This window comes from Rhinolophus sinicus, chromosome 4 (assembly GCF_057876585.1).
Source record: "Rhinolophus sinicus isolate RSI-liver-muscle chromosome 4, RSI-T2T, whole genome shotgun sequence".
Lineage (NCBI taxonomy): Eukaryota > Metazoa > Chordata > Mammalia > Chiroptera > Rhinolophidae > Rhinolophus > Rhinolophus sinicus.
Window position 1 is genome coordinate 72,992,454 of NC_142504.1, and position 13,626 is coordinate 73,006,079.

Sequence of the window (13,626 nt, forward strand, 5' to 3'; positions counted from 1 at the left end):
GTGCTCCTAACTCCGAAGGCTGCCAGTTCGATTTCCGCATGGGCCAGTGGGCTCTCAACCACAAGGTTGCCAGTTCAATTCCTCGAGTCCCGCAAGGGATGGTGGGCTCTGCCCCCTGCAACTAAGATTGAACACGGCACCTTGAGCTGAGCTGCCTCCCGGATGGCTCAGTTGTTGGTTGGAGCACGGGCTCTCAACCACAAGGTTGCCAGTTGAATTCCACGACTCCCGCAAGGGATAGTGGGCAGCGTCCCCTGCAACTAAAATTGAACATGGCACCTTGAGCTGAGCTGCCGCTGAGCTCCTGGATGGCTCAGTTGGTTGGAGGGTGTCCTCTCAACCACGAGGTTGCCGGTTCGACTCCCGCAAGGGATGGTGGTCTGTGCCCCCTGCAACTAGCAACAGCAACTGGACCTGGAGCTGAGCTGCGCCCTCCACAACTAAGACTGAAAGAACAACTTGAAGCTGAACAGAACCCTCCACAACTAAGATTGAAAGGACAACAACTTGACTTGGAGAAAAGTCCTGGAAGTGCACACTGTTCCCCAATAAAGTCCTGTTCCCCTTCCCCAATAAAAATCTTAAAAAAAAACACAACTTAAGGAAGCTTTAAAGCATAACAAAGATTTGGGTTTTTTTCCTAAATAATTTGGATTTTTGTTTCAAATGAAATATGAAATAGAAACTGATGATAGTGTCATGAATCTTTACCATAAAGTTCAACTATTAAAAACAAGTTGCTGTGATTTACCTATGAGAATGGAATAATCATATTCTGAAACATTCTATATAATACATACTTCATTTTAAAGATTTATCTTAAAGGGAAAATGACAGGAAAAGGAACAAACACAACACAATAAAAAGAATGACAAATTATAACTGTTTTGATGTAAATAAATGAGCTTATGAGAAGATGCCTATAGACGCTAGAATAAAGATGCAGTAGTCCCCCCTGATTTGCAATTTCTCTTTCAGGGTTTCAGTTACCATGGTCAACTGCAGTCCAAAAATATTAAATGAAATATTCCAGAAATAAACAATTCATAATTTTTAAATTATTTGCCATTCTGAGTAATGGGATGAAATCTCACGATGTCCTGCTCCATCCCCTTGGGAGGAGAGTCATACTTTTGTCCAGCATATCCACACTGTATACACTCCCGCCCATTAGTCACTTAGTAGCCGCCATCTTGGTTACCAGATCAACTGTTTCGGTATCATAGTGCTTGTGTTCAAGTAACCCTTATTTTGCTTAAAAATGGCCCCAAAGCATAATAATAATGATGGCAGTTCAGATATGCCAAAGAGAAGATGTAAACTTTATCATAGGTATGTGTGTATAGGAAATAACATATATTTGGATTCAGTACTATATGTGGTTTCAGGCATCAACTGGGAGTCTTGAAACATACTTCCCGCGGGTAAGGGGCGGGACTACTGTAAAGAGAAAAGAGCAAATGCAGAAAACAGGAGAAAAAATAGGAAATTCAAATGTTCTATAAGTAAGAAAAAAGGAAATTCTTAAACTCCATAATTAATGTTAGTACAGTAATGGAATAAAGGGGTGAAGGAATATACCACTTTAAACTTAGACCTGTATAAACACAGCTTGTACTTTGCAACCTGCTGGGTATAGAATGCAGTCATTTTGCTGCTGCCTGAAACAGCCAGCTAGGAACAAGTTTCATAAATGTTTCCAATTGATAACCAATCCACAGCTTTGAATTCAAAATCCTAACCTTCAGTTTTAATGCAGATCATAGAATAAAACTAGATATTCACCGTGGGGGAGGTGTGGTAAGAGGGTGAGGAAGAGGTTGGCCATTTCCATGCTATCACCCAGTCCAGGGATTAAACGCAGTAGCCCACCCTACCCCACCGGGCCTAGAGCCACTCGCCCTTGCAGTTCTGTTCTACTTGTTTAGCAGAGGGTAGGTTTACTTGCATTATTATGTATCCATTTTGTACTATGTATATATTTGGCCTTTCTTCTGCTTTTGGTTTAACTAATCTCTTTTGCTTTTCCTAATGCTTTTTAAAGATTGGGAAATGGGTCAAGGTTGACAGTTTGGAAGATTTTTCTGTTTCAATTGGGCAGCTTGCTTTTCCCATGTCATACCACTCATGCACTTCCATTTTCTTTTCAAATTTTCTCTAGATCGGAGACCTTTTTAATATTAAGTTTTTATTTTAGAATCATTTCAAATCTACAGAAAAATAAAAAGGATAGTTCAGAGAGCTCCTGTATAGCTCCTTATTGTGAACATCTTTCATTACAATGTAAACCAAGGGCTTTTAACCCGAATCCATGGATTGACTTCAGGGATTCCATGAACTCATGATGAAATTTATGCCAAATTGTATATGTTTGAATGAAAATACATTTCAATTAATTCAAGAACTAAATAGACTAAGACTGTATTTTTATTTTTATCAATCCTTTTTCTGTAGGTGCAGTTTCTGCTCTCGTTTTCTACCCCGCTGATACAATTTTTGGTTTCTTAGAGCATAATCTCCAAATGCACATTTGCACCATTATGCAAGGGCAGATTTTTGTGTACAACAGAACTGACCAAATGGTTCTTTATCACGCCCTGTAATTCTGAGTCATTCGACATTGTGTGTTCATATAAAACATATTAACTCTATTGTTTTACTAGTCCAGTGTTCCTTCAAATCGGTATGTCTATACTATATTAAGTCCTCAAAGCTGAGCCTAGGGGCCCTGCATCAGAATTGTCTGGGCTCCCTATCCAGAAAATTTTGCATTTTAATCAATCCCCTGAAAGGATTTGGATGCACAATGTATCTAAATCATTTTTATAGACTACCTAAATTTTGAACATTAACCTAAGAGCAAAGGATATTTTAAACTAGTACAAAAACACTGCTGTTTTCGCTTGAAACTTGAAGGGGGGGAAAGCCATGAAATTACTGTGTGCCCATTTTTCTCTTGTGTCTGTATAGAGGTCTTTCTCACTCCATTTTAGTTTTAAAGATAGAAGATAATGATTAGAGATCTAGGATTCTGTGAAAACTCCCTCAGTGAAAACTTCCTTATCTAAGTATTTTGAATATTTTCAGTACATCTTTTGTCATTGTCTGACACTAGTGTTTTGTTTCAGACTTACAGATTCTAGTTTAATGTTAGAAGATTATTCATCCAAGTTCAGCCCCCAAACAAAGAGAGCCAAGAAGAGCCTTCTCTCTGGGGAGGAGAAGGAAAATCTGCCAAGTGACTATATGGTGCCCATTTTCTCAGGACGGTGAGTGTGCATTCTCTTCCTGGCTCTGATTATTAGAAAGCGGAGAGTAAATGTTGCCAGGTAATAATAATAGCAGTTAACATTTATTTAACACTTACTATGTACTGATTGAGAAAGGTCTGAAGAACCTTGGAATTTTGCACTAAGGAAGATGTGTTCAGATAGTGACTATATACACGTACAGTCACTACATGTAGTAGTCACTACACGTACAGTAGAAAGAAAGGTTTAAAACTCTAAAATGTTGGCTGAACTAGAAAAACAAAATCAAATGAAATGTTAAGTAGATGGAAAATATCTTGGTTGCCAGTGTGGTTAATTATTGTTCATTAGGAAGAAAAAAGAATCTTAGCATAGACTAAGTGAAAGAATCACATCATATTTTGAATGCCTGGCTTATATTTGTTGAATGTAAAATAGATTACTATTTATTTGAGATAAACTTCAAACAAAATAATCACTAAATCACATCTTTGTAATCCCAAATTTCTGTGTTTATAATATAAAGATTTTTTGAACGATAATATATAAAGGAACATTGGGGGGGAAAAACTTGTCTGAGACACCAAATTAAAGTTTAGTGGGAACTTTCTGAGCCTTCCTCTGTTGATTTTCCTTTGAATGGAGAATTATTAATAGAGTTAAAGTGATACTCAAAATAGGTCACCCTCTGAGGGCAAATGCTATCAGGAAATTCAGTAGGCAATAATGTGGTTGTGACTTTGTTTTCCTGTGTTTTTCTTCCCACTGCCCTCTGATGGCTCCTTTCAGAATTGTTTCAGAGACTAATGTCATTAATTTCTCTGAAACCAATTAGGAAGGTAAGGGGATAAATAATATTCTATTTTTAGCTTTTTATTTGAATCTTTGATTATTAGATATCTGATTTTTGAGAGTAAGCTTTCCAGAGAAACATGCTTCTATTACTAAGTATGCCTTCCCAGACTCACCTCTTCACCGTTGGTTTAATATACACTTACATTCGTTACAGGAGATGGTAGGGTAGGTAAGTGAAATATTTTATTTTCTGCTTTTTTTCTCATTAAAAAATCATTTAAAAATTACATCAACTTAGCATTAACCTTCATGGCATGCCTCTCCACCTGTGTGGACATGAAATGAAGCTTCTCACTGTCTTCTTCCTGCCTTTTACCTACAAACAATTTTTTTTCTTCCAGTCTGGTCTCCAGAAATGATAATTTATAAAAGGAATTGTGATAAAAGAAAATGTGAACATAAATTTATCTTCTAGGTTTTATTTCTAGTTCTCTTTTATTTTTTATATGGAGCCATCTCCTATATTCTATTACTATGTTGAAAATAGTATTTCATAATGGTGTTGATAGTGTTAGCGATCTAAGAAGAGGATGGGAAAGAAATGAACATTTGTTCAGTACTTACTGTTTTCTGCCAATCATACTAGCTGCGTTATATAAACTATCTTGCTAAATCCTCAATACAGCCCTGGAGAGGTATTAATATATCAATTTTTGGAGAAGGAAATCAAGTCTCAGTGACTTGCTACAAGTCATCTGGCTGGTAGTGAGAGCTGAGAGTCTCCTTAGGATTGGCTAATGCAATCTACATGCACTGTGTAATTATAGTGTATTTCTGGAAAATACCATTTCTTTGGATGGCACTTGAAAATTCCACTTATTAACACTAATAACTTGATTTTACTGTGTCAGCAACAGGTTTTGGGTTGAGACCGTTAAAGAGAGAATATTGGGAAGGTTTTAAATTAATTTTAAATTGGTAGTAGTGTATTTTTGTCAGCATATTAACATAATTTTCTTGTATCTAAATAATAGCAGGGTTATCACTGACACATACTTACATTTACTTAAAGGAGAACATCCCTGCTGTCCTGGGTCAAAAGTATTTTTTTAAGTGTACTTGAATTCACTTAAATGAAATAATTAGAGGTGGGTTTTTTTTTTTGAGGTTAAACTTGTAAATGGAAAAGGCAAGGAGACTGTGACTCCATTCTGCCCTCTAGAGCTATGTCAACATGTTTACAGTTAGAAGTAATGTGAGCTTAAAGTTCTTACACAGAGTTGTCTCACCTCAGGGTAAGACTAGCGTTGAATATAATCCATTATTATATGTATTGTATTACGAAGCTAATTTCAAATCTCTGTATTGTAAATTAGCCTCTATAGAGAATGCCATGCATTCTCATGATGGTTTGTTTTGTATTCACTTGTTAATTCATTCACTCCCAATCTCATTAAAAAAAAATAGAGGTAATTATGTCAGAACACTAAGCTAAAAATCTTCCTTTTTCTCCTCCTAAATTATAGTGGATATATTATTGACTTCCTTAATCGAGGCTATCTTATTAATATTTGGAGAGACAGAGATAAGGACAAGGAAATTAATACTTAATCACCAAGTTTAGTAAGAAACAAGTAGATTGGTCTTGTCTACCAGATAGATGTTTTAGTCATATTCCAGGAGGAGTTCCGAACTTGAGCAAATGTTGAGCCCTGTTCCTGAGCAAACTGCATAGCTTCAGGAGCTAGGTAATTGTAATCACAATGGCAATGTTTGCTCAAATTTGGAGGTAATTATTTTTATAAGAAAAGCAAATTCTGCCTTAGGAGGTCTAAGGAGACTCAATTTCAAGAGAATCTCAGTATAAATCGATATTCTCCCTCACTGAAACATCTAATAAGGTTGACAACAAAGGTATGGAAAGAGTTTAAAAATAATCCAAGTATTTTGAACATGAATAAATCATAGCACAAATTCTATCATAAACTACTACATTAGGCTTAGCACTTTTGGATATTACCACTCACTTGCCATAATTATTAATTATGAAGAAAAACAAGTCACTTTTGTAAATATCACAGTTCAGTTGCGACTTTGATAATTTCTTCTCATCAGAGCTATGTGCAAGCACAAGCGAAAATTGTCATATTAAATATGCATGCATGCATACATACATACAGATGTACACTATATGTGCACACATAATCTTTATTATCTTACAAAGAAACCCAGTAGGCATAAGGATCTCATGTAAATTTAGAACTTATCTATACATGCAACAGCTCTGGGCAATGTGGTACACCAGCTGAGTTATAGAATCCAGGTAAGCACACAGTCGTGTATCAGAATCACAGGCACACAAACTGCATCTCATTTTACAATATCATCTTTTCTAGAGGGAAGTCATAACTTAATCTTTTCTAATAGGCTCAATCATATTGAAACACACTAAGGAAACCAAGGAAATAAACTTGAGCAAGTTCTCTCACTTCCCTGAGCCTTGTTACCATACATCTAAAATTGAAATGATACAGTTTACCTCATAGTGTTGTTGGGATAAAATGAGATAATATATGTAAAAAGGACCTGGCAAAATACCAGGGCCATAATAGGTATAATTATGGTTGTTATCAATATTTGTTAAGGTGGAGATCATTTCCATATGTGAAGAATTAGCTCCTGATTTACCAAGTTTTTCTATCAGGTTCTCTTTGGGTACCACAATTTCTGAGGTCTGGTACTTTGAACTTAGTAAAATTAGGCAATCTTATCACCGCCATCCACAATATCCGTATTTTGCCATTATTATATTTTAGCCAAGTTCATGTCAGTGGAATTACAGACACAGAAGAAGAAAGAATTAAAGAAGTTGCTGCTTATATAGCTCAGAGGAATCTTCTTGCTAGTGAGGAAGGAATCACAACATCCAAACAGTCCACAGTATCAAAACAGTCTACGTCCACTCTTCACCAAGAGGAAGCTTTTGAGAAGAAGTCGAGAAAAGTTGCAATTCGAGAAAAAGCAGAACGCTTGTCACTGAGAAAAACAGTAAGAAATGAATTTAATGTAACTTACAAAAGTAAAAATGCATGTAATATTGGGTGTGTATGTGTGTGTGTTAGTAGATACAGATTGATTTGTGTCATATGAAGAAATATGTGATCTCGCGGAGAAATAAAACTGAAAAAGCAAAGAGAAAAATATCTAAATGCGTAGGTCAAAGAAACACAAACTTAATAGTTATAAGCACCATGAAATTTTAGGTTCTACAGAAATTAAGGTTCTAAAGGACCTTAAGAAGCCCACTTTAGGGAAGTAAAATAATGGTGCTCAGACTTAGAACGTTAAAAATTAAATGTTATATTTGTTTTAAAAAGGGGCAAGGAATATGCATTTGATTTAAATACAAAAGTAAGACTTCAAACAGAAAAGTGATGATTTTGGCTTCTGCTTGTTATTTTAATAGCACAGGTTACTTTGATTTCATAATATTTTGATTTTTTTTCAGTTAGAAGAAACTGAAGCATTTCATAGAAAGTTGAATGAAGATCATCTTCTCCATGCTCCTGAGTTTGTCATTAAACCTCGTTCTCACACTGTTTGGGAGAAAGAAAATGTAAAATTACACTGCTCTGTATCAGGCTGGCCAGAACCTCGTGTCACGTGGTATGTTATCTTTATGAAAACTACTCATACAAAGTTAATTTTACCTCTAGTGAAAACATTCAGCATTATAAATATTCAAGGGTTAATAGAAGCATTTGCAAGTTTGTATAGATTTTTAAAATAGTGAAGAAAGGATACTGGGATGGATATTTTATGTATGGGAAGAAAGAACATTATGATACATTATGATTCTTTATAATCCTATCATACAATCGGTCTTTGTCTTATGTAAAGTGTTAAAATTTCACCAACATATTTACATACAAAGAAAATATATGTCTATAATTGCTATGGACTGTAAAAAAATTGTTCCCATTAAATATAGGCATCATTATGTGACCAGAAGCAGTACTGCCTTTAAAAAAATAATTAAAACCCAGAGGGCTCCATCTCTACTCCTCACATAAGCTGATGTCTCAATGTGTTTTCTAAAGCCAAAGAAGAGGGCATTTGACGGGAAATATTACTCAATATGGGGCCTGAAGAAATTTTCTTTCCATAAAGAATAAGCACCCCTTCACCCCTTCCATTGTATATCCTATTGCAATTGTCAATGATTTTGTAATCCCCAAACTCAGAATTTTCCTATCATGTCATTAATGTCTGCCACAGAGAGCAGAAGTATGGAAACGATTGAGCCAACTCAGAAAGGCATTTTCCACTTTATTCTCTGACATGAGTCTTTTGGATTCTATTTTCTTATCTTCAAGAATGGTGGGAAATGCACCCTATATTGCAGCATAAACACTACACCGGATGGCATTGTCACCCGCAGAGCACCTGCCTCCTTCTTTCTTTCTCGTTATCTGTAATGTTGGTCAGACACCTGGAAAGCATGAATGGAGGTAGCTGACAAGCTAGACCCAGTTACCTGTTTACAGTTATTCTTAAGGAAGAGGTGGTAAGTTTTTTAAAAATTCACCTATGATATCAATCTCCCTCTAATAATATTGAGTTTGCTTACAATTTTTCTGGTATATATACTCTTTTTAAGTTTCTTGAGTTTGAAACCCAAAGAATGAAACCCCAAGCCAGCTAAATATTATCAAGGCAAATAATTTATCTTAAACAAAAGTGGGAAATGTAGGAACATATGTCAATAAAAAAAAATCAATTGACAAGCTTTAAAAAATTAATTTACAAGCTTTAAAGTATAAAAGTATACTACAGTAAGTTAGGAACCAAACCATCTTTGTCCTATCTTTCTCTGTGACTATAGAGTTGCACAATTTGGCCTATTAAAAGGACATTTCCTCTTCAAAAATAGATTTTTTCCCACCTGAAAAAAAATCCAAACTTTCCTATGGAGATGAATAAAGAATAACAAGTTTTCAGCTCTAAGAAATATTATTTGGTCAGTAAAAAATAAACTCCTCTTCTTTCATGAATTCAAATGTTCCACTAATAAATGAATAATCAGAGCCCTCAATCAGGTAGATATATTTAGTATACACCATTCTATCTCTGTTTTTCTGCTTTTTAAAAAATTAGAGTTAAAGATGATTTTCAAAAAAGTACAAAGTAATCTCTGGGAGATAAAATTTAATTTCTTAAGTATTTATTTATTCTGTTAAGTACGCAGCAACCGGAATACAAACATGCTTATGTACCATTGATGGTACTATTTATTAAGCTAGAGTGATGTGGTTCTACAAAGGCAGAGCTCAAACTATATTGGAGATTAAATTCCTTACATTGTGTTTTGTTGGCTGGAAAAGGAGTCATTTAAAGAAAAATAAAGATGATAAAAACTCCCCAGAAAAATTTGTGATGACCAAATTGTGGACCCTTAGAATTCCAGTTATACTGAAAAATAGAAACTGTCAATTTTCAGTTATCCTCAGTAATGGAGCTGAGCAGTACTACAGTTCTTTCCAAAACTTTAATATCTGGCTTTGAAATATTTATCTCCTTAACATGTGAATTTTATGTCCTAGCGGCTCCTTTTAAACCAACATTAAGACACAGAGATAAGATTTGTCTCAGGAACGATTGGGAGGCTGTTCATTTACTGGAATAAGCCTTCTCTAGATCCTACACTTCCTTTAGTGCTTGCGGAAGACAATTTCATTCTTTTTCCAAAGTTCTCCCAGTAGGGATGGATCAGAGCATTTCACAGAAATTTCTGTTGCCTTGCAAGTCAAGTGAAAAGCAAATATTAAAAGAACTAATGGACCACTAAGGAGATAGTTCATCATACTTCAGAGAGCAAGAATTGCCCCTGGATAAAGCTGAAATTTGGACAGTCTGCTAGCAGATAACTGAAAATTGGCTATGGCAATAAGGTCAGATCCAGGTTTTGTGGGGTATGAAGCTTATCCCATTTGGTGAGTACTCTTTACACAGAAGTTACTAGTATGAGTTACGCTTAGAGCCTCGCAGAGACCTGTGTTAGTGAGACCCTGAAACTTCAGCTTCATTGACTCCAAGGTAAATCCACCCCTGGGAGTAAACTTCTATGTGGAATTAGTATACTTCTCTGGGTATGTTGCCTTCTTAAAAATAATCATTAAACAAAGCCCTACTTTTACTTTGAAATGCTAGTACAGCGTATGCAATCTTCAGTAAGGATCCTTCCCCTCAACGAGCAGGGAAACCCACAACCCAAGCAAGAACCAAGGTTGTTGGTGACTACTTTGCTGGCATTTATGCCTTTTTGGTACCCAGCTGTAGCTTCCTGGGCCTGAGACTGAAAACAAGTATGAAAGAAATACTTGAAAATGATCTTCCTGAATAGAAGGAGGTAAATTATAGGAATAAGTTTGTGATAATGCTTTGTGCAGTCAAGCTGCCTCCACTTGTAACAGGTCCTTAGCCACATCTTTCAAAGGCATGTGTGCCTGGGGCCTGGCTCCCTTAGAGCCCTTTCCAAAGATGGTTTAGTTCCAAGTTTCTACTAGGTACCCTTAGGTCATGGTAATCCTTGAGGTCTAACAAATGTTGTGATCATGCAGCAGCTGCTGTTCAGCAAATCCCATGCACTGAGCAAATCTAGCTAAATGGAATCTAGGGGTTACCCAGAAAGTGCTAAGTGACAGGAGCACGCATCACTCATCATGGCCAAGTGCGGGGACGGTGAGGGCACTGTCCCATTCCCAGCCCACTTTGAGAACAGGAGGAGGCCTGTTTAAGCCTTAGATCCAGTAAGAAGTTAGTTGCAGAGGACGCTGCTGCACCTCCGCAGTCAAGCTGGCCGTCCTGAAGGCGGAAAAGCGTGTATGTCGTGAAAAAAGCAAAGTTGTTTCACTTAATATACTGGCTACATTTATATAACAGCTTGTATAATAAGCTATGTGTTGGTTTAAAGGGAAGGGGAAAAAATTACGTTTGTATAATCACGGAACTCCACATCCACAGGTTTCTCATCCAGTTTCAAGCAACTGCAGATCAAAAATATTCCAGTGGGAAAAAAATCCTAGGAAGATTCAAAAAACAAAACTTGAACTTGTTATGTGCTGAGCACTATGCCAGATCCATGCAAATGAAGTGATGTGTAGGTATACCCTGTTGTAGCCTATATGCAAATATAGGTGATATGCAAATACTACATCCTTTTATTTAAGGGACTTGAGCATCTTTGGATTTTGGTTTCCATTGGGGGTCCTGGAGCTAATCCCCTGTGGAGGACAGTATTTGTTTTATTTGCATAAAGAAACTCTCGAAGGAAACATAAGAATCTAAGGAAAGCAGTTAGCTGAAGCTCATTAACTGTTCATAGACTATACATGAAAATGATACAAGTAAAATAGTATACATCTCAATATTCACAAGAATTTCAGAAATCTCTTGACAAGTAATCCCAAAGTGTAGTTTACTCTCCAAAATTAGCTGATGACAGGCCAGTTTGGAATTTCACTTTCCAGAAATAATAAACTGTGAAGCATATACAGAGCAGCCCGAAAATCCTTCTTTTCTTTTCTGACTTAATGCTGAAGACAGCCAGTGTCTAGTGACTTGGAACCTGAATGCCTCTGTGAATTCTTTGAAGAAGAGAATTGAATTGCTTCTTAACCTACTCTTTGCCTGCTGCTTTAAAACAGGCGTTTCTTACACTGACATCTGGAGTACCGGAGGAAAGACTAGAAGCGCCTCAAAATGGTGTGTGTGTGTGTGTGTGTGTGTGTGTGTGTAGGAAAGACATTAAGTTACTAAGTTGAGTAGTATTGGAGAGCAAGGATGGTGAAGCAACCCTGGGAGCTGCGAAATACTGTTTTAACTCAAACTTTATGCAGATCTGAACAACATTTTTGGTCAGAAGCCAAATAGAGTGTCACTTGGTTGTTGGGTCAAGTAACACATGCATCAGCCTTTGGTGTCATATTTCTCTACTTATGCTAAAAGGAACTACTGAAAATACCCCAGTACATGAAACAATGGAGCACGAGGTAGCTTCTGAGTCAAGTGTGAAATTACCTAAACCAATTCAATCAGAAGAACATGTCAATTAGCATGTTCTACCCTGTTATTCATCATAACGAGGAATGTTCAAAATTGGGAGCGGCCAGCAGATTTCTTTTTACAGGCCATCCCTGATCAGATAGTCCTGTCTGCCTGGAGTCCTGTGGTGAGACAGCTGTCTGAGGCCACTTCTAGGCTGGCAGGAAATAGCTAGCAAAATCTCTATGGGTTGGGTAGAAGGTTATATATATTGCTATGCCTGCCACACAGCTGCGTTGCTTAAGCGAGTCCAGCCCTTTCCTTTCAGATCCGAGGGAACCGAGACACAAAGAGCCTCAAGTTACTTTCTTCATCTGCACTTATTTTAAATTAAACAAATCAGAACTCTTTATCTTTGGTTATAAGTTATGAAACTACAATTAATTTACTGTGTTAGACAATAATTCTGCTCAATCCAATTTAACAATTTACCTAGTATGTGCCCATGGCTCATATTTCCTTGAGACTGGGGATACAAGTAAAATATGGATCAGACACAATCCCCATCATCAAGACACTGTCAGCTTAGTAGAACTGACACATATTGAACCACAATTTAATAAATGTTATATCTTGCAATTTGAACCAGGTGACACTGATGTGGAGATGCAGAAACGATTAATATTGTGTGGGATTTCAGGGAGGAGTTTATTGAAGAAGTGGCATTTGATCTGAACCTTGAAGGATGAGTTAGAATTTTGCTAAGTGGGGGAGAATGATACATTTAAAAAAGTATAGAAAATAATTGTGGTTTAGGGACATAGAACATGTGTGCATACATGTGCATGCGCAGAAGTTGGAAAGAGGAAGGAGCTGACTAAGGATTGTTTCCTTTCTTTCTCTCCCTTTCCACTACAATAAAATGCAGCTAAATAGAAAACAGTTGGAAAATGGAAGCATCACATGTTGTCAGGAGCCAGACTGCCTGGGTTCAAATCCCAGCTCTGCTATTCCTAGCTGTGTGAGCTGGGACAAGTTACTTAAGCTCACCATGCCTTGGTTTCTTCATCTGGAAAATGATGTTGAAAATAGTTCTGCCTCGGATGGTTGTTGTGAGGGCTGAATTTACTAATCTGTTTAGAAAGCACTTAGAATCTTGCCTGGCTCCTAATGAATGCTCTGTGTCAGTGATTGCTATTAGTGTTATGTTATTCGTGCACGTAAAGCGGGGTGTCTGAAAGGAAAACAAGTACAATCCACCTCTTCTTTTGGGCAGAAATTGGCTTGCACAGGAAAGTCTGGTTTGGCACCAGAGCCACGGCTATTGAGACCAAGAGGGTGTGGTGAAGAAGAATCAAAGTGCCATTTGTAGACTTGGGAGACAGTGTCTCAGGAAGGGCCCCGCCTTGTAGCTCCAGCCTTTGAGGCCTAACAAGGGATGGAAAAAATGGAATCTTTTCAGCTTTTATTTGTCGGAATTTTCTTTCTTGATTAATATTTTAAGTTCTTCCAAGCCAAGAACCATACTTGCTTATAC

The 13,626-nt window shown here is 36.9% G+C and overlaps 1 protein-coding gene across 2 annotated transcripts in view; it reads left to right on the plus strand.

The window, feature by feature from the left end:
* Window positions 1-13,626, plus strand: part of MYOM1 (myomesin 1) — a 126,583-nt gene that overhangs the window by 22,175 nt on the left and 90,782 nt on the right. For both annotated transcript variants that reach the window (XM_019755764.3, XM_019755765.3), the window contains exons 3-5: window positions 3,129-3,269; window positions 6,863-7,094; window positions 7,555-7,712. In XM_019755764.3, coding sequence (XP_019611323.3) covers window positions 3,129-3,269; window positions 6,863-7,094; window positions 7,555-7,712 — 531 coding nt within the window. The remainder of the gene's footprint in view (window positions 1-3,128; window positions 3,270-6,862; window positions 7,095-7,554; window positions 7,713-13,626) is intronic.